This window comes from Morus notabilis, unplaced genomic scaffold, assembly GCF_000414095.1.
Source record: "Morus notabilis unplaced genomic scaffold, ASM41409v2 Scaffold52, whole genome shotgun sequence".
Taxonomy (NCBI): Eukaryota; Viridiplantae; Streptophyta; class Magnoliopsida; order Rosales; family Moraceae; genus Morus; species Morus notabilis.
Window position 1 is genome coordinate 357,462 of NW_010362558.1, and position 26,748 is coordinate 384,209.

The 26,748-nt window shown below is 32.4% G+C and overlaps 4 protein-coding genes across 4 annotated transcripts; 3 read left to right on the forward strand and 1 right to left on the reverse strand.

The window, feature by feature from the left end:
* The first annotated feature begins 3,179 nt into the window (after nt 1-3,179).
* LOC21398918 (cysteine-rich repeat secretory protein 55) lies at nt 3,180-4,254 on the forward strand. Its single transcript, XM_010102506.2, has one exon. It carries the CDS (start codon nt 3,220-3,222, stop codon nt 4,000-4,002), a length of 783 nt encoding a protein of 260 aa, XP_010100808.1. The 5' UTR covers nt 3,180-3,219; the 3' UTR covers nt 4,003-4,254.
* A 133-nt stretch (nt 4,255-4,387) lies between these two features.
* On the reverse strand, nt 4,388-7,653 carry LOC21398919 (asparagine--tRNA ligase, cytoplasmic 2). The gene is made up of 8 exons (XM_024168431.1): nt 7,174-7,653; nt 6,346-6,582; nt 5,700-6,251; nt 5,379-5,564; nt 5,144-5,208; nt 4,937-5,066; nt 4,788-4,846; nt 4,388-4,711 (listed from the first exon to the last, which is right to left on the reverse strand). The coding sequence occupies exons 1-8, from the start codon at nt 7,612-7,614 to the stop codon at nt 4,528-4,530; spliced, it is 1,854 nt and encodes a 617-aa protein (XP_024024199.1). The 5' UTR covers nt 7,615-7,653; the 3' UTR covers nt 4,388-4,527.
* A 4,766-nt stretch (nt 7,654-12,419) lies between these two features.
* On the forward strand, nt 12,420-13,880 carry LOC21398921. Its single transcript, XM_024168452.1, has 3 exons — nt 12,420-12,758; nt 13,229-13,311; nt 13,433-13,880. The coding sequence occupies exons 1-3, from the start codon at nt 12,680-12,682 to the stop codon at nt 13,616-13,618; spliced, it is 348 nt and encodes a 115-aa protein (XP_024024220.1). The 5' UTR covers nt 12,420-12,679; the 3' UTR covers nt 13,619-13,880.
* Nucleotides 13,881-23,736: 9,856 nt separating this feature from the next.
* Nucleotides 23,737-25,534, forward strand: LOC21398922 (dCTP pyrophosphatase 1). Its single transcript, XM_010102510.2, has 2 exons — nt 23,737-24,122; nt 24,968-25,534. The coding sequence occupies exons 1-2, from the start codon at nt 24,000-24,002 to the stop codon at nt 25,244-25,246; spliced, it is 402 nt and encodes a 133-aa protein (XP_010100812.1). The 5' UTR covers nt 23,737-23,999; the 3' UTR covers nt 25,247-25,534.
* Nucleotides 25,535-26,748: the final 1,214 nt, after the last annotated feature.

Consider the following 26,748-nt stretch of genomic DNA (forward strand, 5'->3'; position numbering starts at 1 on the left):
GAAGCTGTACTTAAGATTTCATGCCGCTTTTTTTTTAGTTTCTCGAGGAAAAATAATAAAAAAAAGCTTTTTCTTTCTGAATCTCATCCGGTACTATAGATTTAGCGCTTAAAAAGAATTTAACTCATTAATATATTAGGTGGACCAAAAAATCCTCCATTTTAATATCATTTTTATTTAAAATAGTGAAATTTCTGCGATACAATGATTCTATTGATAGAATTAATTTTTAATTATTAAATTTAATTAAAATTACACTAAATTACATATTTTTAATTAAAATTATACTAAAATTTAAAAATATATAAAATAAATAATTTTTAATATAAATTTAAGGATGGAAAATAAAAAACTATCAACAATTCTTTTTTTTTATAATCCTAACATAACAGATAAACTCCTCAAAAAGCCGCCCCTTTTTTTCCTCTATAAATCACGTCAAAAAGACTTCTTTTGACTTGCAATTTTTTCTCAAGCAAAAACTACTTTATTAATGTGTATCTAAAGAAATAAAAAAAAAAATACATGTCAATTACACATAGAGTGGCCAAACTAACAACCTAAATTTGAAGGGTCTTTAAAATAAAATAAAAAAACGCTTTTGATTTATAGAGCTTGTTCGCCGGAAGGACCACAATGCTAGCAACTCGGGTTCACGAGTCTATCGAACTACCACTTTCTTTATTGCTAGACTACGCCGCACACGCCCAGCAACGGGGAAAAAAAAAAAAAAGAAAAAAAACATGTTTCTGTCTTTTTCATACTACTATTTTGAAAAAAAAAAATTTTGAGAGGGGAAAATTTTTATTGTGTTACAAAACATAAGGGAGCCCTGCACTGCATTCTGCAGCATTCTTAAAGATACAAGATAGAAAATCGCATTTTGATAGTACGTGAAAAGTTTATGTAATTAACCTTTTTCATAAATGATCTATTTTTTCTTAAAAGAAAGGAAAAGAAAAGTGGTTTCTTTAGTTTCAGGCATGCAAAATATAATTTGTCGACGAGCCTTATAGATACGGTTGGGTAGGTTATAAGTCTTAAAACTAATTAGTTCTCCGAATTGAAATATGCAGCATGCCATTTTAATGGGATTTATTAGGATATTATGGCATGTTGTGTTAGTTTGGTTGCAACATAAATGATAACTGAGCCAACAACATGTTTCTTGATTTGTGCTTTGAAGGGAATCGAAATTTTTTATTACTCGTTAGTATAGCATTTAGTGACCAAGAAAAAGAATGAAATTGTCTAATTTTGAATATTCGTCTTTATCTTTTTCCCTTTCAATTTGGGATGTTTGGTATCAGAATTCATGTCATGGTTCGAATCATAATTCGTGACTCGCTATAATATTTTTTCTCAGAAAAACACACTTAAACCGAGAATGATTTTGAATCCATGAACCAAACATCCACTTAGTTTTTCTTTTTCTAGGAAAATTAGGAGCTAAGAATATTATTTTCTTAGAAGCCTGAATTTGTAAAGTATTATCGATAGAACTTTTATTTTCTGGTCGTCTGAAGTCGTCATTCAGAACACTTGCATTGAACCATCATGAACTGTAAATGCATTTAAAATCTACATTTACTTAACAATGTAAGTTTCATCATGACAATTGATTTAATATGGACTGAATTTCGCTTATAGCATTAGTAGTGAAATTAACATAATACCTTATTATAAAATTTTCCGTAAAATAATTTCATCAATCCAAATCTGATGTACTTTCACTCTTTTCTAGATATTGAATTGTGCCAAGGCAAAAGAGTAGGACCAATATAAGGATCACCAATAATATATGTGGTGCAAAAACCAAACAGATAAAAGAGATAAAGTCATGCAGACATGTACAAATTAATGTGCACCCTTGATTGGTCATTGTAATCCACTATCATTTGTTTCATATACTTTTTAACTTTCATTTTTGTGATTCAGAAACATTATATACGATTAAAAATTGTGTTGAATGGCCTTTTTTAATCACCTCCTTTATAAATGATTGAAATTTTTTTATTTTATAAAAATAACCGTTTTATTTACATCAATCAATCAGTGATTGATCAATAGACCACAATCAATCAGTGATTGATCCGCGGTCAATTATGATTGATCACAATCAATCAGTGATTGACCGCTAGTCAATTAGTAATTGACCGCTGAGTCAATCAATGATTGATCATTAAGTTAATGAAAATTGCCATTTTTACAATTTTAACTTCGGTCATTTATGAAAATTATCCTTCAAAAACGGCCAACTAATTTAAGTTGGGTTCAATTTAAGCTAGATTGATATATCCTTAACTCAAGCTCTCATTGGCTAGGAAAGAAAACTGCAACCTAAAAGTCTCTCAAACTCAAGGCATGTGTTATGAGAACTTCAAAGTGAAAAATTGTTTGGAGATCAAGATTAGAACGTTAAAATCAGTATTCTTTAAGATAATTTTCGTGTTTGGTTTTTTTTTTTTTTTTTTTTTTTTGGGAGTTTGGTGAACTAGCAATCAAAAGACCGCCAATCCAAGTCAAGAGAAAAGAGACAAGTGAAGCACAGAAAGTCAAACTAACATTCTCAAAGATTTTCTTCAACAGCAACTCTCACGTGATAGTTGTGGGGCTCCCTTGAGCCAGCTCTGAAGAGATACAAATTTACAATGAGTCCACACAAGTGATTTTATATGTAATGGCTCTATATTTAAATGTTTTTTTGTCCCCTCAATTATTTTTTTTCTTTTCATATATATTCTATATGGCATTGAATATTTGTATGATGCTATAGGAATTTTATTGCATATGACGTTGAATATTTCTTATTCTAGTGGAGGTGGATAAGATTACACATATGCAATGCCATATAGCTCATATTTAACGTTCATTTCCATTGATTGATATATTAAGCACTTATAAGTGGGCATTCGCTAGTTTTTTCCTTGTGTCTTAGAAGATTAGGATAATGAGTTACAGAAAGCGTTGACTAAGAAAACAGGAGTAGGAGAGTTTCTTCCAAGTCTTGCTTTCCATGATTGTTTTTCCCCACTCATTATGGTTGTGATGAGCCAACAGAGTCAGAAATATCCGCTAATTGCATTCCCACACGCATTACCATGACAATCTAATCTATGATTGCCCACTTCTTATGCTGATAAAAACAAGGCTCGTGAATGAAGCTTCTTATCAAATGAGCTTAAACAGCAAATTAGCTAAAGCACAAAAGAAAAAAAAATGAAGTTGTTACATAAACTTTTTCTCTTCCTAGCTCTATGCATTTGCAGTGCCGAATCTGCAGATCCTTTGGGAAATTTCTGTAACAAAGACACTGAAATAAGTAACGGCAGCAAAATATCGTCGAACATCGACGGTTTGTTGCCCGAATTGGTTCTCAAGACCCCCTCAACTGGCTTTGCCACTGCCTTCAATGGTAATGGGAAAGACCGAGTCTATGGCCTGGCTCAATGCAGAGGTGATGTGAGCACTGAAGACTGCTCAAGATGCGTCAGAGACGCTGCTGAGCAGATTCGAAAGCGGTGTCCTGGCGAATCTGATGCAAGAATTTGGTATGATTACTGCTTTCTAAGGTACAACAACAAGAGTAGATTCATTGGACAAGTTGACACATCTTTTGGTATATACTATTTCAATGTTGAGAGTGTAAATGATCCTGATACCTTCAATGAACAACTTGGGGCTCTGATGGATCAGATTAAAAAAGAAGCTGTTGAGGCTAAGAATTACGATGGTCTTGGGAAAGGTGAGACCCGACTTTCGCCCTTTTCGACACTATATGCTTTGGTGCAATGCACGAGAGACCTGTCTAAGTTAGATTGCGCTCAGTGCGTGGCCATTGCAGTGGAAAACTTTCCCAACTTTTGTGAGAACAGAAAGGGTTGCCGGGTTTTGTATAGTAGTTGTTATGTCAGATATGAGCTCTATCCGTTCTTCTTCCCTCTTGATTCAAACAATACCCTGGCCGCTGATCAAACAGTCAAATTCGTGGTTATTCCATAGGTTTTTGTTATCCATGTGGGTTTAGTTTTTGGTCTGAATAAGTTTGTTTTTCCAAAGGAAAGTGTTGGGCAAACTCTTTGGTTTCTTTTAACTGTTTTTTGTGCATTTTGAAGTTTTAGCGGAATTGTTTTCTGTATCCTTCGTATAATGTGGATAGTAATTAGTGGTTGCAAGTATAGCCTAACGGTAAAGTTCTCATTCCTACCTCTAAGTTGAGGTTTATATTTCGAATCCCCCATCCTCAATTCAAAAAAAAAAAAAAAAGTGGTTTTCGCTACTGAAGTTTATTGTGACTTACCCTGTCAATTTTGTAAGGAAAGAAAACAAATGTGGAACTTTACATGTCTGTCAATCTTATTATTCAGTGTAACAAGTTACATGTGCCAAGTGGGATATATTTTTTTTTCCCTCTCTCTTTTTGGGTGCTGTACATGTTCACATATTTCCCATTTTTGTCCTCAACTCATGGACTAGGAAATCTGGTTTAGGATATGACAATCTTCAATTTTTGTTCCAGAAACTTGATTAGTTACTGATTTTTCCATGAGTTCTTGGAAAGGGAATAACATCTCTCACATCAGCCAGGCCAGTAGCAAACAGAACCATAAGATCAAAACCAAAGCTGAAGCCAGCGTGCTTGACTGTTCCGTGGCGTCGAAGATCCAAGTACCATTCATACTCTTCTCCTACCAATCCCAGTTCCTTAATCCTGCAACAACACCACAATTAAAATATGAAAAACTTTGGTTGTATTTACAAGAAAATGAAGACTTAAGCAACATTACCTTGCACTTAGCATATCGAAGCGCTCCTCATTTTGGCTACCTGAAATCAAAGTCCCAACCTACAGACAAATTTTATCAGTTTTGTTACCATTGTTGTAATGATTTTGTAGCTCATTATGGAGTGAAAAGGAAAATCAGTTTCAGGTTACCTTTGGTACAACCAAATCAAATGCAGCGACTGTTTGTCCATCGTCATTCAGGCGTACATAAAATGGCTTAACTTGTTTTGGATAATTGTATACAACTACAGCCTTCTTGTATATCTCTTCAGCTAAAAAACTGTCAATGCATAAAAACTAGGTAAGGAATTCTTTTAGCATGTTTTCATTACTACCACACTATGAATAGTTGAGTACCTTAGATGTTCTGCTGTTAATGCAGTTCCCCACTCAAGTGTTGTTTCCACTTTCTTATCTGTAACCTGCCAAGTAAACTTTCAAACATGTATTAGATAGAAATTACAGGTTACCAACTCATGCGGAAATTAATAGTCATTTCACATTGGTAGGTGTAACTTTTGATATTAACTGACGCAACAATTTTTTACAAAGACGGGATTCATTGTCAAATTGCTGTTTTTGTGAAACTTGCCTTCTTAAGAGCATCTAGTGCTTCGGTATAGGAGATTCTTTCAAATGAAATTGATATCACTGACTGAAGACGATCAATAATAGTTCGGTCAATTCGCTTTAGGACAAATTGCATGTCTGAAGAGCATTTTTCCAAGACCCATTTGCAGAGGAACTTGAAAAAGTCTTCTGCACATTTCATGGCATCCTGAAAACTCCATAAAACATCACAAAGTTTCTAGTAAGCTAAAGTACTACCACTAATATATGACACGCACAATTGAAAGATAGATATGAAGTGACCAAAATAAATAGCAAAATGCAAGAAGCCTTATTCTTATACCTCTAACTGTGAAAACGCCATTTCAATCTCAACCGTCCACATTTCTGCGATGTGCTTCGGAGACTCTACTTTACTTGCACTGAATCTGGGTCCAAAAGCATACACATTTCCTAGAGAACATGCATAGCTCTCCAAATGTAAGCGACCAGAAACAGTTAAATGAGCTTGGCGAGAGAAGAACTCTTGAGGTTTTTTATCAGCTTTTATAGAAGAACTCTTTGACTTAGAATGCTTCTCTCTCGCTTCCAACTGCGAAGCTAGATCGGTCGTTTTCTCTAGATCCTGTATTGCAACATCGAGTGCTTCTTGATTGCTGTCTGTCCTTTTGAGATCCTCAACTATCTTTTTCTTCTCCCTCATAGCAGCCTTAACAACTTCAAGACTAACAACCTCTTCATCTTCCAAAACAGTCGTGACCTTAAACGTTTTGCTGAATCCTTCGGAGTCTGTGGTTGTTATAACAGGTACTTGCACACAGAGAAAGCCACGGTTTTGAGAGAAAGTGTGAGCTGCGAAAGTAAGCGCGCTTCTTATTCGCATAACAGAAGCCACCTACCAAAAATAACATAAAATAAAAGGGCAATATTTAGATCATGAATTACAAAGAATACAATCTTCTAAGGTTGAGAAAGAGAGAGAATTTTACTGTGGTTGTCCGAGGTCGAAAGTGGGGACAATCCCTTAACAAGTTCAATGGTAGACGCTTCTTTGATAAGGGATACTTATCAGGTTCCACTCTTCCAATGTGAAGAACTTTCTCCACTTTAAGTTCAATGACATGTTTTCCTTCGACTGACGGTTGCTTTAGTTCACCTTCTGCTACTATACAAGTTCCGGTTGGTAGAATGTGGCCTGGGATTGCTATAGAGGAGTCCACAACAACCTGAGAGAAATGTAGTACCAATCAGAATGTGAGTCATTCTAACATTTAAAGGATGATAATCTTCATAGATTTTTGACCAAATCTCTAGTCTTGAAATACCCAAAGTGAACATTACTGTAACTAATCCCTCTAAAAATATCTCTTTGTAGGGTAAAAAGAACACAAAATCCAAATTCTTTGATTTTTTTATTTTTGGTGGGAAAATGAGAATTTTCTCACGACACTGAAAAATCAACCCTTATATATGTACACGTAACCTTTACAAAAGATTGGTCCTACATGTAATATGTATACATAGAAGATTATAAATGGCTAATTTTGTAAAAAAGTAAAACAACAAAATTATCACAAAAAAATACACCTTTTTAAAGTCATTGTTACACAAAATAAATGTCATATTACACCTCTTATTTCCACATGTTCTATTGTGAGGAGATTTTAAAAGTTTTTTGCAGGGAAAAACCAGATGCGATATGAAAATGGGCACACAACAATGAACAAACGATGGATGATTTTATTATGAACGTGGACAAGTATTCCATGCAGAGGGTTCTCGTGAAAAAATGAGAAGCTATTTTTTGATTTTATTACCTGAAGACTTGAAGCACAAGAACCATCACTAACTTGCAGAAAAGCAACAGAAGGAGGTGGTGGCCTAGGAGGAGCTATGACCGGCTCCAGCTTTTCACGAACAGAGTAATTGCTCCCTCCCAGGATTTTGATGATTGATCGAATAAATGGTATTCGAGATTGAAGAATCTCTGAGCAAGAAACGTCCAGGCTCTGATCCGTTTCTCTAGCCACAACATCAACTTTTGATGGCGCAACAGACTCTTTCCTGACCTCTTTAGAAGACTTCACCCACCCGCCGATCACAAATCTCCGGCCGACCAATCCCAGGCCTCCATCGCCGGATTCGAGGACCGCTTTCAAGATCACCCGGTTCGAGTACTCGAAAGGAATAGCAGGCGTGGCGGCTTTGGTGGCGGTGGCAGCGGGGGCGGCGTGTTTGGCTTTGGCTTGTTCCGACATGGTTTTGGAGAGGGTTGAAACAGAGGAAGATAATGGGGTTTGAAGGAGAGAATTGAGTTGGGGAATGATGGGGACATTGTGGGGGTAATATAGAAGAGAGAGAGAGATTCCTTGCTTGTGAAGGAAACTTCCAAGGATGGAGAGGTTGAGAGTGAAGGGAAAGGGATTGTTTCATGGTTTTGACTTGGTGCAGCTCAGGAGAGATAGAGAAGAGGAGAAAGAGAGGGAGAGAGGAAGAAAGAGGTGTGGGAGGCAAGGTTTGGTATTCTTCAAAAGTTGGGTATTCGCGGGAGTTCTTTGGGGGCTAACTGTTTTCCAAAATGTTGGTTAGTATTTAGTACTTACATCAAGTTCAACGAAATGTCAAGAAAAAAAAAAAAAAAACCAACTACTTAAGCCTGAAGGTTCCTTGTTGGGTTGGTAACTATAAAAAGAAAAACTGAGCAATTCTCGGTTGATCGGTTTTGCTCGGCTTTTGAGACATATAGTAAAAAAAAAGTTATAGGATGCGTTTGGATCTCGTTCTAAAATAATTTTATTTTTTATAAGAAAATAAAAATGAAAATATTTTCAATTTCGGATAGAAATTATTTTTAAAAATGCGTTTAATAGTTTTATTAAGAGATTATTTTTAGTATAAAAAAAATCTATTAATGTCTTTTTCTCTCTTTCTGTGCTTGAGAGAGGAGAAAATAGAAACAAAAAATAAAAAATGACTAAAAGTAATTTTTTATTTCTCTCCTATTTTACACTAAACCAAAAAATCGTTTTCATTTCCGTTTTTTGTCTTTAATTATGCCAAACGCCGTTTCTCTCTCATTTTCATTTTTTTTTTCTCAAAAAACGTAAAAAAAAAAAAAAAACAAAACCAACTCTAAACATGGCCATAGATTCTACCTTTTTAAATAGCTGACTTATTAAAAATAGGAAAAAAGAGAGAAATATGTCAAGATTTAAGAGAAATTAAAATTAATAGGCCAATTTGAGGATTTATAACCACATGAATTTTCAAAAATACCCTTAGATGAGAATGGCACAGTCAAAATCCTACTCTTTGTCATACTCATCCTACTCTTTGTTATACTTGTCTTTCTCTTTGCTCTCTTTACTTGGTAAATTCAGGATTTATGTGGTAAATTCATGATTTATTAAGATAACTTTACTTGAAGCCTTATAATAAAAATGTTGTAAATTGTGACGGTAAACCTAGAATTTACTTGGTAAATTCAAGATTTATTAAGATAACTTCACTTGAAGCCTTATAATAAAAATGTTGTAAATTGTGACGGTAAACCTAGAATTTATTTAGTAAATTCAGGATTTATCAAAATAACTTCACTTAGAACCTTATAAGGAAAAGATAATAAACTTTAATGGTAAATTCAGGATTTACGTGGTAAATCTAAGATTTACCTAGATAACTTGACTTGGAACCTTATAAGGAAACAATTATCAACTTTAATGGTAAACCCATGATTTACGTGGTAAATTCATGATTTACCAAGTTTACTTCACTTAGAACCTTATAATGAAAAGGCTGTAAATTGTGATGGTAAATAAAAAGTTTAAAGTAAAAGAAAAGGGTAAATTAAGAAAATGATAAATTAAAAATATAAAATGGCCTATTAATTTCTATAAGCTGGTAAATTGACTATTTACTTTCATAACTTTTAAATCTTGACCTATTTCCTATAATTTCCCTTAAAATATCCTTTTTAAAAAACTTTGCCTAGTCCTCTTGACTAGTTGTAATCTAAAAGGCAAAAATATATAAGTTAATGTTAAAGGATAAAAATAAAAGAGGACTCCAGGTGTATTTTTAAAATTTGCTTTATAGCAAAATCTCAATAGTGATTTTTTTTGAGCAATCAATAGTGAAATTATTATGTAGTAAACTTTTCAGAATAGTTTTAAAAAAAAATAAATTTAATATCATTGAAATAATTACTATATAATACAATTATAAAGTATAAAAATGTTGACATCGTTACAATAATTACTATGTAATTTTTTAAATATTATAAATATTTTGTTATATTTCTAAAACAACGTGATACAAATGTATAACAACAAAATTTATAAACGACAAAAACTGGCAACAATAAATGATAACTAAATAGAAAACGACAACTAAAGTTGGCAACAAAAAAAAAGGCGAGAAACAAATAGAAAAGAGCAAAAATATGGATAAAACCAAACAAAGAACGACAACCAAGAAAGAAAACAAAAATATGCTGCAACGACAAAACAATTGAAAATGACCAGAAAATTTCAACTCTGGAGACCAACGAACGACATAAAAAATAGACAACCGCAAAAAAAAAAAAAAAAAAAAAAATGTTGCAATGACAATAGATAAAAACGAATGGTTTATCTAATTCAAGCACTTTGAGCATTGTTTTGCTTGATATTGCTCTCTTTTAGTTTGTGAAACGCCATTTGACAATCAGAAGACCGAAACATTACTGGAGGCGTAGACAACTAAACATCAATTACAGCCGACAAAAAAGCCTGGAATACAACAAACTACAACGAAAATAGAAAAGAACAACAAAAATTAACTGGCAAAAGACCAAGGATTAAGAACAACAATCAATATCAAACGACAAAGAACTGGAAAACAAGAAAGTATAAACGAGGAAACGACAACGATCAGCAAAAAAACCAGAAAACGACAACGAAGCAGGAGAGAACCAAAAAGCAAAAAATGACGAAGGACAAGAGCTGCGGCAACGACAAAAAGATAATGAAATAAACGCGACAACGACAAGGGGAAAAATAACAAATAAAACAACAATAAAATTTGGAACGTCAAAAAACCGTAATGCAGCAATAAAAATCACGATGACATAAAAATAAAACGACAATTTTAAAAAGAAAACAATATTGTATAAATTGAAGAATTCATATCAATTGTCTTGTAGTGAAGACCTAGCTTGGATTCCACCAACAAAATCATCTCGTTGTTAAAAAGTAAGATCCCAATATTGTATTTTTGTCATCTTCTTGTTGTCTTCTACGGGCCACGAGTGAAGGTCTTGGAAAAGTATTTTCATTATATTGACTGTTTAAGTTTGTAGCCTAGAGATTAAGGGGTAAGGATAAATATGAAAGAACAGAAAATTTCTGGGATATCATCAGAACTGCACAAAGAAACAGCAAATTTTCTGAATAGTTCTCTTGTCTATGCAACTAATTACAATAATTATCCCCACATCGGCTTGGAGTGAGGAATGCAACTAACTTATAAGTGACACGAATTCTCTCCCAGTCAACAAATGTTATAACTTTATAAGATCCAATGTATTTTCTCTTCCTTATAAATCTGCCAGGTGGAATTACGTTTGTATCTCTCTGCTTGTGTATACCAAAAAATTTACAATAACTATCAATCCAAAGCATTTGATGGTGTAAAAGATAGAATTGTTTATTAGTTCTACTTAGGAACAGTAGTCCATTGAGTGCCGTATTATTTCAGTATTCTACGTAACATAGACTGGTATAAATCATCAGTATTCAAAAAAGATTTTGGTTGGGATTTTATATAGCAGGAGGACACAAGAGAAGTAGTCATACCTAGACTCCTAGTGACCCTAAGATGCTATACATGCATATAATGGTAATGGCAGCATATCACATGCTTGCTTTCAGATTCAGTTGTGTCCATGAACTAGTAGTCTACATGTGGTAGTACCTATAATCAATAAAGTACGAAATCAAACGAGGAATGGAGTTACATTTTAGGAGCTTTTTAAATCAAATCAAAATTAAAAATATGTAAAGCCGATAGTTTATGATACAGATTAACGCTTTAAAATAGAAATTCAAAGGTAGAATGTTTTCTCATATCATACCGTATAATTCTCCTACATTTTGTTGTTTTTTTTTCTCTGTTGATCAATTATATATATATATATATATTGGATGAATTTTTAATTTCTGAGTCTTCATAGTTTTGAATGAACAAAGCTATACGGCCCAATTGTGACAAAGCATGATTGACTTCTTCTTTTTTATCGTTTGCTGAATGAATGATTGACTTCATCTTCTGCTGTGGTAACCCAAAAGATATCAATAATAAGAGTATGCAACTTCAATGAAAACCCGACAACTATATTCTAACAACACGGTTGGATCAGTGCTGCTGAACAACTTTTTCCTTTCTGAATTGCAACTACATTGTACTTTTCTAAAAAAAAAAAAATCAACAAACTATTTAAAAATGAATGGTTTTCAGTTTTCACAGTATGATCAAATATTTATTTTTCTTTTCTTTTTCCTTTAATGTATGCATGCTTTCCATATTTGTTCAAGACTGCTTTCGGTGGGGTAGACATTATGGCTTAACTTACTCACCCACACTCAATTTTTAAAAATTGAATGTTTATTCTTAAAAAAATTTTAGATATGGTCATATTTTATAAGAAAAATTATAATTGTAGCTGTACTGAATAATTAATATGTTGTCGTGACTTTTATTTACAAGAAAACTATAGCTATTCTCCCACTAAAAAAAAATGATTTATATATCTATATCTACGTTGATAAAACACTATCTCCAATTTTTTTCATAGTGCCTCCACTAAAAAAATTCATGACTTCGGCATTGTTACTCATCAAGGGGATAGGGAAAAGGAAAAGAAAAATCAAGATTCCTTTATTGCCCCTCTAAAATATAACATAAAACAAGGATGATATTTATTGAATAGGAGACGGTTTGGTCATTTCAGCTAGAAAAGATTCCAGGCAGGCAATCCCACGGGTTAACCACAAGAGGCGATCTGTCGAATGGAACCTTGTAGGTGTACTCCTCTGGTGTCACTGCAGATATTGCCAGTCCCAAACGGCAGAGTGTTGTTTTTGTTTTTTTGTTTTTTTTCTCTTTGCCTGTCTAATCTTTTTGAGGTCACTGGCTGACCACAACAACTAGAAAATCTCTCCCTTTTCTCTTCTTGTCCTCTCCTCTTCTCTCTCAAGTCTTATCCTTCTCCTATTATTTTCACCACATTTTCAAATTCCTCACTCATTCAAACATTGTTCACTTCCTTACCTTTCCCCCAAAACAATGGCCAAAGCCAAGCCTAAAATACTAGCATCCCTCTTAATACTACTCAACTTCTTTTTTGCAGCATGTGCCATACAAGGTCATAGTTATTCATTAGTCATGTGTATATACATACATACATATTTTCCCCTCTTCTTGCTTGTTTTTGTTCTCTCACCCTTTTTCACTATCAAAATTTTGTACTATAGAACTGTATTTAAAAATTCATTGTATGTGTAACTAAACTACTACATACATTACTCCTTTATTGACTTTTTTCCCCTCTTACCCTTTTTGGCCTTTCAACATTTGTTTTTTCATCTTCCTAATCTGAATTTTGAAATATTGTTGATTGATTTTGTTGAAAAAACTATATTGAAGTATGCCCTTTGGTAATGAATTTCCATATACATCATTCAATTATGCATTCAGGTTCTCTAAAAATTTCCAAATTGTAGTACCATTATAATTTTTTTTTTTTTTTTTTTAAATCATCACCATTCATATATAGCTAGAGCATTGTGATGTGCTCATTATTATAACTACACAAATCTTTTTGATTTTTTGCAGAATCCAGAAGTCAAGTAGCACTTCCTTACCGTGAAAGGATCTCTGATATTTTCTCTCCAACTCAAAAAGAATCACTTTTTCAGGTAAGTTATATTACCAGCAAATTCACATCACTAGATATAAAATGTGTGCAAATGCCCTTCAAATTAGATTTATATTTTTCTCTTATTATGAAAAAAAAAAAAAAACATTTTGAGACTATAGGGTGGTATAAACAAAGAAGTACTCATGAAGAAAATTCGGCGAATGATGATCGGATCCACAGCGCCAACATGCACTTACAATGAATGTAGAGGATGCAGATACAAATGCAGAGCTGAACAAGTCCCAGTTGAAGGAAACGACCCAATCAATAGCGCATACCACTATAGATGTGTTTGTCATCGGTAATTAATATTAATATTAGATTAATTTAATGACCAAAATTATGTCGTTTATATATGCTATGTGTTAGTTTATGTTGAGACTTGAGAGTGTGTTTCCCAAGTTGAATTCAGAGGCTAATTATGGAGCTAGGTTAGCAGTACTGTCAAATTTGTCAAAACAAAGTCCAATAGTTTGGTTTTGTTTTTCATATGCTCAACACAAGTGTACTAAAAAAAAAAAATAATAATTTAGTTTGTGATGTTATTATACATTAATATAATCAAGTATCTGGTTGAAAAACTTTTGCTTTTTTCTTTTTTCTTTTTTTTTGTTATTGTTAATTTTGTGTGTTGGTAATTTTCTGATGTGAAGTCGTGATAATAACACTACTGGAACCCAAATGATTTGAAATTCAATATTGTATGTTTAGGTGAGCTAGAAAAATGGTCCCCGGTTCTTATTGATTTTATGCTCTTTTCCTTGAAGGACTATATCTTCTGCTTCCAATCACCGCCAATATGTATAGTCCTTACAAATTGCAGAAGAACTTAACTCCCCAAAAAAAAAAAAAAAAATGATTCCAAACTTGTTTCGAGGAAAAGATAGTCTGAGGGTCGCTGGGATAGAAGGGTAGGATTGAAGAATCACATATAATGTAATGTACGTCTTGACAGTCATGAAAAAGTGTGTATATAAAATATGTAAGTATATTATTCTCGAAAGAAGAAAAAAATGCAAGTATACATGCATATGCACGCATGTATCACATGTTCTTATGATCAGTCAAGTATCACGAAACTCACCGCGAATAGAGTGGTACAGCGATTAGAATGTCTTTAAGAACACCATTGATGCCCACTTTATTTAGAAAAACCAAAGTATCATGAAACTTCGTTTTCAAAATAGTGCAATGAGTTACGCAGGCGTGGCAATGGGGAGATCTCTAGACTCTAAAGGCATACTATATGCATGCCTAGAAGGTCAGCAGCTAGCACTTTTCTCATGGCCGTTTGGGAATGTGGGGTTGGTTAAAGTTGAACTGGTCATATATACATACATATATATATGTATATATTTATATATAATAGCTAGCTGGCTTAATTAATATAGGTATATATACATAGAGTGAAAATATATGTGTGTGTGTGTGTATATATATATATATATATATATATATAAGCAAGAGGAGTGAGGCTGATGATCTTGTGAAAGGAGACATAATGAAGTGGTCCTGGCAAGAAATGGGACATATAAGTCCCAAAGGGGTTCACATGGGAGAACTGTGGGAATCCATTCGTATTTGCACAAAATGGCAAAACTGAGCAAAAGCCAGAAGCTCGTAAAGCATGGAGGACCCAATTAGCAGTATGTACAAACACGCGTGTAAGACCCACCAACCCATTATTTGATCAATATTGCTTGAATCATGCACTTACACTTCTCGCACTTTCTTTCTTTCTTTTTGGGAATATTCTTCCCTTGATCGTTTACTTTTACATGATGACTTTGCCTCACAACTAGCTAGTAGCTACACTGTTCTTTCAATAATAATATTTTGTTCCCCAACCCACCAATACAAGAAAGATCTCTACACATATTGTTAATTTCTTTTTTGTCTCAAATATCTACAAGTTGTTCGGTATAAGTGTCTATTCATATATATATATATATGTATATATGTATGTAGTTATATGTGTGTATATGTATGTAGTTATATGCGTGTGTGTATATATATATAGGTTCTAAACTTTGGGGTATCAGTACTAGATGGCACGAACAATCGGCTAGTACTGCGTAACATGTTCTCAAAACCACCGGCCAGGACCCATAGATTTCTTTTGAATGACAGTTCTAATTTGTCCCTCCATAGTTGCAAGCAGACAAAGGTGAAAAGTTTGAATTTGATTTTATCTAGTTGCTACAGGAAATTCAAAATCGAGTTAGGAAATGCTAGCTAATATTAACAATACTACAAATTCAAACCTATGAAAAGAACGCCCCGTCCATATTAATTTGCAAAATCACTTGGCGCTGAATCCAATTATGTAAAATGCTTTTCCTACTCCAAGACTATTTCATTCTATGTAGCACGTAATTTGCAATCAAAATTAACCACAAAATATATAAGATCATCCTCGTACGCTTTGTTGCTCCACACTGCACATAGTACCATATAATTGACATTCATTTGAAGTGTTCACGGGATTTAGAGAATTGACAACACGCAGAGAATGAGACAATTTTTTTAACTGTTTTCGTTATATATTTTAAGTGAAAAAAAAAAATCCCGACGAACGATCGACCATGTCGTTCATTCCAACATCTGAAATATTACATAATAGATAAACACACACACCACGCATTGGATGCTGATATGAAAATAATGTCCTTTCTTGTTTCAGTGTCATAAAGTACTAATATTTTATATGGGTCCTCGCAAATTAAGCCCCTAGCCATGCAGAAGGTTAAAGCTGCTGCGATAGGGTTTGGTTAGAATGTTATATTGTCTAATTATAATCAAAAAGAAAATTATTGAACTTACTTCTATAATGTATAAATTTAAATTTTTATCTCTTATTTTTTATTAATACTTTTTTAATTAATATAATTAGTTGATTAAAAATATTATTAATCAAGAAAAAATAATAAAAATTGAGATCTAAGATGTATTTGTCTCATTTCCGCTATATAAAACTGTTAGGAGAGGAAAAGGGAAAAGCCCAACCAATTTGGATTTTTAGTTAGGAATTATTTCCGCGGATATTGAATCAATCCCTTCATGAAATATTGAGATTTATACTCCCCTTCAAGCAATTTACATCACTCATAATTCATTCAATGCATCGACATCACATATTTAATTTTTGATATCTCAAATAACCTCTGACAAACCAATCATGTTACTCGTATAATAGATTCTAACACTAAAATATAGAAAAGTCAGTTAAAAAGATCTTTAATTTTTTAAATGTCCTGACATAATAAAATTAACTATGAAACACAAAAGTTGAATAGGTCCCAAACGCTCTAGGATCTCCAGTACTACTCTGGCCCTAAATTGTCAGTTATATTCTATATATATTTAAGTCCTGAACCTATCTATAGTAATTAGGACACTACATAATTATCGCATCTGATGCATGTGGCTTTTTTGCATTCTTCGACTTAATTGTATTTGTTACTGTGACTTTTTTCGTTTCGTTAGTTCGAATTATAACTCATATTTTTATTATAATATTTTTTTATAAAAATTTAAATTTTATTTTTTTATTATAATATTTACTCGCACGTGAATTGACTCTTTAACTCAAGTTCTTAACTTTTACGAGCGAAATGAACGAGAGGCTTGTATTTGTCACTTGTTGATCGTTACTAAACTCCCGTGAATGTAGAATGGATTCCAAACCCTCTGTTAGAGGGGCTAGGATAAGCACTACGTAAATGATTGGTATATATATCACGGGAATATATTTTGTTATGTGTGCTCGTTTAACATGAGCAAAATATAATTATTACGTCAGGTTATGACTTTAACTCTTAATTAATATACGCTGTTCACAAAGTTCTAACATGAATATATCACATGCGGATAGGATCAAGTCCAGTAGCGATCGATGATGTCCACATGCATGCACCAAAATGCAGACCAGACGTAGTACTATCTTTTGAAAAGACTTTTTCTTTTTTCTTTATCTTATCACCCTATCGTTTTAAGTTAAATGGAATCACTTTTAAAAGCCTTTTTCACATCAATGGTCATCAATTTACACTTAAGACAAAACCTAAATGGCCTATGTGCAATCGACTCTCAAAACCTAACAAACAAATTACATTATTCATAGATTTTCAAACAAAAAAACAAAAACAAAGACAAACAAACAAACAAACAAAAATTCATATGATAAATAGGAAATAAACGCGCGATAGATCGATTATACGTACACTCATCCGATCAATAAGCGACCAACAAATCTATGGATGCTGATATCTTTAGCTTTCCAGCAGTGACTATTTATCAGCATCTAATTATCTGACATGATCAATAGTACTACGTACGGCAGACAACATATATTCCATGCAGCAATTTAATGATTTTGAACCGTTAAATAATTAACAAATTTCATCAAGTGTGTCTGATATTGTTTTTTTTTTTTTTTTTTTTCATTATCTAATAGCTTAATATATTCTTTTAAAAAAAAGCGGGAAAAACTGCTTATTCTATAGGCATCGTTATTCGCGGATTTAAATTTTCAATTTGAGTTGAGATGTGATATTTTTTTAGAACTTTTTACTGTAGCAGAAAAAATTAGAGGTGACATTTTTTAAGAACTTTTTACTATAGAAATTTAAAACTAAAAACTCGAATCGGTGAAACGAACGAGGCCATAGTATATTGGCGTTGTCGTGTGGTGCAGACCTGCGTGCAGTAGTACTACTACTATCGTTTCACGCGGTCTTTAATTTTGAAGCAAAAGATTATCTTGTGATCAAGAGTAGTTTGGTCATGACCACGTCTTATGACCAAACCATGCCGACATTGACTAATCCTAGAACGTACCAGACAACATTTTTCTGGTCAAATCTCCGAGATTTTATATATATAATATATATTATAATTAAAGAAAAAAAAATGTACGCTTTAAGTTTGAACTACTACCTTTGTTCTAAAGCAGAAAAGTTAGCCACACATCCCGATCCCTAAATTACAGGGTCTTTACCCCCACAAATATTGGACTAATTAAGGAATTAGGTCCACTTTCGGTCTTTTAAGTTCTAAGTATTATAATGTTTTTCAAAATTGACCGTGACCCACCCCAAACATTACTTTTATATTTTATATTCTTTTAAACGCCGAAGACTATTGACTTCAAAACAGGAGATGGACTTGTTAACTTTGCAAAAGTAAGAGACAAAACACAAGTCAAATAAACTTGTTTCCTTGCCTAATTTTGAGGTGATTGCGAATGTCCTTATTGAGACAAATATGTGTCAAAAAACTTGTTTTCTTGCCTAATTTTGAGGGTGATTTCGAATGTCCTTACCGCGACATGAATGCTGATTCGTCTCCTTTTCGGATTTATTCATGTGTATTGTTTAAGTGCTGTCTACACGAATCAAACAAATTCTTGATTTGATTTAGATTTAATTATTCTGTTAATTAAGATCCCTCTAATATTTTCTTCCTATACGCATGGCCCGTGAAGCTTATATGAAAATAAACAAAGATGGATGAGAACCATAGATAGACATAGATAGGTTATTATACATAGGCATGTGTATGATCAGTTGGTCGTCTAGGAATCTTGGCAAATATAATGAGACGAATTAGCTAGACATCCTTTTCCTAATTTCAAAGATATGAAAGATCTTGTAGTTGTAGACACCAAATTTGATTAAATAACTAAACTAAAGGTTTTGTAGTGATCTCATTTCCTAGACCTAGATATATAATATAATATAATATATATTAGGTAAAACTTAAGAAGAATCATCGGAATATGGATGTATAATTTATAAAAAAAAAAAGGGGGGCTCTGTGGCATGCTTGATATAATTGAGCCTGGATGAGTAGAAACGGTCCCCGAGTGCATGAGAGAGATTAAGTGGGAAAAAAATATTTATGTCATTAATTGCAACATAATCTATAGCATGGTTTGAATTCTCGTGCCAAATGATTTCATCAACTATTCAAAATATTAACTCGCTCTTTAAGTTGGCACTTTCCCAGGCAAAATGAAATAAAAGAAAAATTCTGCTAATTGCCCTTTTGGCGGTTAATTTAAAGTTTTAATCATCAGAATTAGCCTCATTCACAGGAAAAACAAATTATTGAAGATTCGACATTATCTTATTGAGGAATATTATTCATCCTATCAATTCCAAATTAGGTTTTTGTTGACCGTGTTGTAAGGTTTGAATAAATATGGTTAATTTTACAGTGAAGATATATGGAGTAATAGTACATATCAAATTAGGCTACCAATATATACCTTCTTTTTCCCCCACTTTTCTTAAGAACAAATGATCTCTTGAGTTTTCAATGATTATATTTTTATCGGTAATTATCTATTAAATATAAAAATTTGACGATGTGATTAGTTGCATGATAAAAATTTAATTTTATTAATTGTTATGAATTTTTTTGTTTAACTACTCAATTTATTACAATCATCAGATCAGTTAAAACAATAATAAAATAACCATTAAGATCACATCCATAAATATATAGTATATATATGGTATTCCAGCAATATTCGGCAATCACTTGTTTTATCTATCATGTCCTTGTTGTATCATTTTCCTTCAAGGGACTCCTTGATAATTAATCATCAAATTTTGTACGTAATTTACCACAAAAAAAAAAGAACAAATTTTGTACGTTTTGTCGTTATAGAAATACATCTCTCGACATGAAAGCAGATATTTCTGTTAAAAATTTAGATTTCCGTATCTCATATAATAATAAGTTATGCCAAATGGCGAGCAATATTATGGATTCTTATGATCTAGGTATGGACAACTGACATAAGATTCATTTTATAAATTTGGAGAACAACCAGTATTTTTCTGATTCTCTCTAGCTTTCATTTCATATTATAAATGGCTTCAAGAATCAAGATATATACTAAAGCGACCATTATCATATTGTATAGTTAGCTCAAAGTACACAATTATATATATTAAGACTTTTGTTTTTTAAAAATACAATATATATATTAATAGCTAGGTTTCTTGTGCTGATTCTTTAACTCAATAGTTTATTGTAATTTGTAAGTGAGAACACGCATAAAGAATAAAGAGTTGATACAGCCGCGTATACTCCTATGAATCCATTTTCTTAATAAATTTCCATGCTCATCACATGTCTGTGATCACGTAATTGCTGAGATATACATGACTTTCATTTTTTTCTTTCTTTGAGAAATGTTAGCATCACTTTTTCTATTATTCTCTGATCTCTCTCTGCATTCACTGTTTGACACATGTACTCGACTATCTTATTTTATTTAAATAATAATATATCATGTTAGTGGAGTTGACATGTCAAAAAGTGAATGCGAAAAGTGACAGAAAGAGTGATGCTAGTATTTCTCTTTTCATTTAAGTAATATTGAGGCAATTGTGTCATTCACAGTTACTACCTTTTTTTTTTTTTGGCTATCATGTTAATTTCAGTCAAACGATTAACAAGAGATTAAATTTATATCCCCACAATTTACCACTTTTTACCACTTTCATTCATTTTGTTCTCGGCATATTCAGAAACTTCGAAAGGACGTTTTATCATCAAGTGACGAGGATGAGTAATTTTTCTTGTTCTTTTTTCTTGTTCTCAAGATTCCTGATTCGAACTTCAGTTTATTTCGTACATAGAAAATCATACTATTTATATTTTTCTTCCGGCAAAAAGAAAGAAAGAAAGAAAAGGAAACATATCTTACTTTCTTAGAACACACGCAAAAATTTGTATTCGCTAAAACTTGGAGGATTCCTCATCTTCACATGCAAATGTTTCCCAACATGATTAACATTGGAAAGTAATTTGTCCGAATTTCTAGCATCTCCCGTACACTTATCTCTCCATATATAGTCATCGTCAAAACTTGAAAAGCTTTGGCGCAATTATGGTGTCTCTGATAAACTAGTAGATGTAATTTTCGCTAATCAACTTGTAGATGCAATTTGGACCCAAGTATATATGCATCACATTGAACACGTTTTTGAAATTGCAATCAAATGATGATTAAGACGTGCTAATAAAAGTAGGAAAGTGCCAATGCTTTGGATGGCCTCTAAACTATTTGTATCGTGTGTTTATGAAATTTGGAAACTATCCTCAAACATTTAAAAAAAAAAAAAAGAATATTTGTATATGTATCACCTTGATACTTTATGTAATTTATTATTATTATTATTATGATGAAGGTAGCTCTTTATTCTAAAAATATTAAAAATGGTATACCTTATATTTTAGAAATATCGTCCAACTTGAGATCTTTTTTAGTACATAATATCTTTTTTTAGCCTTTTTTTTAATTAACTCTAATTCAATAATCTAAAATAGTTTATATTTAAAAAAAATGAAATTCCTCCTCGTAAACAATCTCTGCCACTGTGACATCAATCTCATGGCAGCTCATTATCTCTCAACCACAGCCGCTGTGTCCTATAAGCGTCTTCTCATGAACCCACCCTACAACAAATATTGACTGAAAGTGTGAATATATTTTTTAAAAGAAAAATGTTACATTATGAAGACTTTCTAAGAAGATGTTACCATTGAAAAAGAAGAAGAGAAGTGATATTGAATGCCACGAACTTCACTTTTGAAACGAAAGGGAGAAAGAGAAGCAATTTAATGCCGAGATCTTCATTTACTGACACTTTTTTTTTTCCCCCAGAGAAAATAAGTTATCACTAAAAGCTTTTCTTTTCTTTTTTTTTTAAAGAAGTTATCATTTTCAAAAAAACAACAACAACAACAAGAAGAAATAGAAAGAATTTAAAGCCAATATCTTCAAATTATAAAGATTGAAAAACTTTTTTTAGGAAAAAATAAGTTGCCATTTGAGAGAGAGAGAGAGAAAGAGAGAGAGAGAGAGAGAGAGACTTATCTTTTTTTTTTTTTTTTTGCTTAAAAAACTTTTCTTTTTCAAGATTACATTTGATTAAAAAACTAGATTCATTACCAAAGTTTTTATTTTGGAATAAACTGTTACCAAAGTTGTCATATTTTCTGCTTTCATTACAATCCAATAAAAAAAAAAGAAAAAAAGCTACTGTCAAATGTATTTGTTCCCCTTTTCGTTCTATGTTCTATCCCCATTTATTTCCTTCCTTTGCAAGTACGTCGAACTTTTTTGTGTGTCTTGCATTACCAAGGGTAGTACAGAATTGACTCGTCACTCCTATTCCAGCATCATACCGTTGACATGGCAAGTACAGATGTCTCTGGCTGGTTTGACACTTGGGAGGAAATATTTATACTCACCTACACGTGGCTAACGTTAACAAATGTTGAGTTATTTGGTCGGGAAATTTGTACCATGATTCGAATTATAATTCGTGATTCGTTACAATATTTTTTCTCATAAAAAATATACATAAATTAAAAATAATTATAATCTCATGATTCTAATCTATGAACCAAAAATATAATGTCACAAACCAATTAGAATATAGAAGGCTTTAGGGAAGATAAAGATTAAAAGAGAACAAAACAAAAAAAAACAGTAAAAATTCTGTGATAGGATATTCTCATCAATAATAAGCAATTTTAAAACTACAGAGAATTTTGTTATGTAGTAAAAGAAAAAAAATATATCTTAGTAATAGATTTGCACAGTTCTAAATTATTAGATTTTATTAAATTAAATTGATTTTATAGTTCTCTTATATGATTTTAATGTGATTAAATCTTTCAGAGTTGCGTAGAAATTCTAATAAAATCTCATTTTACTGTTTTTTTTTTTTTGAAGGAGCATTTTTCTTTATTTTTAAAAAGGAAAGAAGAACTTGCTGAAAAAAGAAAAAGAAAGAAGAAAATACGTCACGCGTGGTTCACACTACGGACCTGAGACTCGCCGAGTAATAGTTTCCCGGCCAGAACCCATTGTAACTGGCACGTGTCATTCCACACAAAACATCCATGGTCAAGCACTGCTCAAACTTTTCTGCCTTTTTCTCATAATACACCACAAAATTTTTAATTTTATCAGATCGCATCGACTTTAATCAGTTATAATTAAAGTCTAAAACTAATAATATTACAAAATTAACTATTTAACACACGAGATCCACACAAAATAGACAAAACAGCTTGTCTCTTTTAAAATTAGATCATATGCAAATCTGGTAATTCAAACTTTGGATTAGATAACACCCATTAATTATTAGACTTTACATGCTACTGATTTTAAATTTTTGTGTGCAATTTATTAAAATTGAAAATTTATAGTGTTATCCAATTGAAAATTTATAAATTTATAGTGTTTTTCTTCTCCATATAAAAATTTGGCCACCGGCTATAGCCGGTAGCCTCGTATGCCAAGGATGAACAAGACGAGTTAATTGGTTCCGAAATCTATATGGTAACGTCCTTATTCCATTCCGAAGCAATGCTTTTATTACCTGCACTGCAATCTCTCTCTCTCTCTCTCACTCTCTCTCTCTCTCTCTTAAAAAGAGTATATTTTTATATTTGGAAAGCCTGTGCAAGAGTAATTGCACACCGCTCGGTGGTCTCTAAATTCTTTCCGTATAAATTCATTGGTCTTCTGAGCCCTTCATCATATTCTTCTTTGGCTTTGTTTTTTTCTAGAGTGAGAGAGAGAGAGAGAGACGCGTAGCTAGGGGTCATAGAAAAAAAGGAAAAAAAAAAAAAAAAAAGAAGAAGAAGAAAATCATGACTGGGGTTTCGGGAGATGAAAGCGTTACTCTCCATCTTCTGAAGGGGAAAATGGCCGAATTTGCCAAGGAAAGAGACTGGGACCAGTTCCACAGCCCCAGAAACCTCCTTTTGGCTCTGGTATGTCGCCAATATATTAATAATAATAATAATAATTGTTGTTGTCATATGGGAAAAACCTTGTATCTCTAGTTTGTCCATTTTCTTGTTCTTCTTCTTGTTAATGTCAACTATTTTAAGGGGTTTGTATCTCTTTTCTTTTGTTTCTGTCTTATATATGGCTGTTTGGTTGATTTTCCATTGATGTATATTGTCGTTTTCTTGATCCATAAAATGGGGAGGCATCATGGATAATTATTTATTGTATTATAATCATATTTTTCTTTGGCTTTTCTTAGTGGGTTATGAGATATATAAAAGTGAATATTGTGTAGATAAACATGTTCAACTTACATTATAGTTTGAATGGACAGAGATAATAATACAGATAGGAGTATTTTTCTCCAAGTGGGCTTGTATAATTTCCTTTTTTTTTTCCTTCCTATTCCTTTTTTTTTTTTAAATTTAAATGGTAACAAGGTTTCAGTAAAATCGTTTTTTTATCATTATTATTTATAATTAATCACTAATGGGCCTCAAAACCTTTATTTACCTTTTCTTCCTTTTACTGTTTTCAAAAAAGAAGCTTCCTTAATCCCTAGTTAATGTTTCTTTTTTATTAACCACAGTCAAAATTGACTAGCTTTTCTCAAATGGATCATCCTTTTTGTTGTCATCACAGAAATCTTAAGAACCCCACCTTTTTATTATTATTAATAATCACATTTTCCTTGTACTTTTTTTTGCTTTTGTACTCACCCCCAACAAAGCAAGCAATTAAAGTAGGAATAATTCGATTAGAAGAGATGTCTTAATTGTTTTATGATCAACAACAACAAAAACAACAATTGTTATCTGATGATCAGGTGGGGGAAGTGGGAGAACTTTCAGAGATATTCCAATGGAAAGGAGAGGTACCAAAGGGGCTTCCTGATTGGAAAGAAGAGGAAAAGGTACACCTGGGTGAAGAGCTTTCAGATGTTCTCCTTTATCTCGTCAGGCTTTCTGACATTTGTGGCGTTGATCTCGGCAAAGCTGCTCTTCGTAAGGTTGAGCTTAATGCCATTAAATACCCTGCTTCTTCCAAACAACTAAACACCAATACCGATACCACCATAATTAACGCCACTGATCAGAGCGCCTAATCAAATATATATATATATATATATATATAATACTTTATTTGTTTTTGAAACTCACCCACCAGTACTCTTCTAGCTAGTCTCTCCTTTTGATTTCTTCGCTGAGCAGTACACACTACTTGATCATATCTTGTGTATTATTATTATTACTAGGACTAGCTAGTTTTCTTTTTAAATGTCGTTGCATATGATTGAGACTGGTGTTAGAGCTGTGTATGGTTTTTGAATGGATGTATGAACTATGAAGTCACTCTTTGGCTGGTGGGAATTAATTAGGGGATGTTTGTTTCATGTATCTGTTCCTGGTTCTGAATCATGATTCATGATTCTCTATGTTTTTCTCTCACAAAAAATTTAAATTTTAAAAATTAGAATCATGAATTATGATTCTGAATCTATGAACCAAACGGACTCTTATTTACAAAGTTGATAAGATTTTGTTATTTATATAGATTATTCTTTATTTGTTTATCACAAGTTCACACCTCCCATATTATTCATTTTTTTTTTACCTACGACAATTATTGTTTTGACAAATTGAGACATGGTTTATGGGATATTTCATCGACCGTGAGAATTTGTTAAGAAGTCATGTGTGTGTTTAATTTCTTATGTACCATTTTAGTGTTTGTTCATGAAGTTCAATACACAGGTATTTTTCTTTCAAGGGTTTGATTCGAGTTTACATGTAAAACCAAACAGACTGTTTGTCGTTGCCCTTTCTGTGTTCGTATTGCCTTTTCATGGTATAAAATACTCCCATCAACTTGAGCAGTGCACTATCTGATTGAATAGTTACTAATATGCTATCTTGTAATACAGCTTAAGAATCTATTTGGTTCGCTAATCAAGAATTCTTTAGTTTACTTTTGGGATGGGAATTGTGTTGGTGGGCACTAGTTTATCTTTTGCTTTGATTGGTCTTCGTTCTAGTTGCGTATTTGATCAGTCAATCTCTAGTTGAGTATTGTCACAAGTACCACAATCAGTCTTATCTGTTGGTTTCATATCTCTTTCGGTGTTGGACTTTATGCAACTACATAAGATAGAAATCGGACGTATAAAAGTTTACATTAAAAAAAAAAAAAAAGTAAATTGAGGAAAAGAGCACATGTAAGCTGTTCCTGTCACTGCACCACTTGCCTCTTGTTTCCATCACAAAATAGGTCGCCATCGTTTTTACCTGGCCATGTGAAATAATTTATACTCGTCCAGTACCAATGACTAATATCATTTATAAAAATATATTTGAAAAAATTATTCAACTTACCATTGAATCTGAATTTTTGATTGTGTTTGGAGTTGTTTTTATTTTTATTTTTCAAATTTTTTGAGAAAAAAATAAAAAAAGAGAGAGAAACGGCATTTGACACAATTAAAGATAAAAAACAGAATGAAAACGATTTTTTTAATTTAGTGTAAAATGAGAGAGAAATGAAAAATGACTTTTAGTCGTTTTTTATTTTTTAGTTCTGTTTTCTCCTCTCTCAAGTAGAGAGAGAGAG

Coding starts and splice junctions, on each gene's coding strand:
- LOC21398918 (XM_010102506.2), top strand. CDS start 3,220: ATGAAGTTGTTACATAAACTTTTTCTCTTCCTAGCTCTATGCATTTGC.
- LOC21398919 (XM_024168431.1), bottom strand. CDS start 7,614: ATGTCGGAACAAGCCAAAGCCAAACACGCCGCCCCCGCTGCCACCGCC. Junction 5,565..5,699: donor TGGCGTTTTCACAGTTAGAG/GTATAAGAATAA, acceptor TGGAGTTTTCAG/GATGCCATGAAATGTGCAGA. Junction 5,209..5,378: donor CACTAGATGCTCTTAAGAAG/GCAAGTTTCACA, acceptor TTTACTTGGCAG/GTTACAGATAAGAAAGTGGA.
- LOC21398921 (XM_024168452.1), top strand. CDS start 12,680: ATGGCCAAAGCCAAGCCTAAAATACTAGCATCCCTCTTAATACTACTC. Junction 12,759..13,228: donor TGCAGCATGTGCCATACAAG/GTCATAGTTATT, acceptor GATTTTTTGCAG/AATCCAGAAGTCAAGTAGCA. Junction 13,312..13,432: donor AAAAAGAATCACTTTTTCAG/GTAAGTTATATT, acceptor TTGAGACTATAG/GGTGGTATAAACAAAGAAGT.
- LOC21398922 (XM_010102510.2), top strand. CDS start 24,000: ATGACTGGGGTTTCGGGAGATGAAAGCGTTACTCTCCATCTTCTGAAG. Junction 24,123..24,967: donor GAAACCTCCTTTTGGCTCTG/GTATGTCGCCAA, acceptor TCTGATGATCAG/GTGGGGGAAGTGGGAGAACT.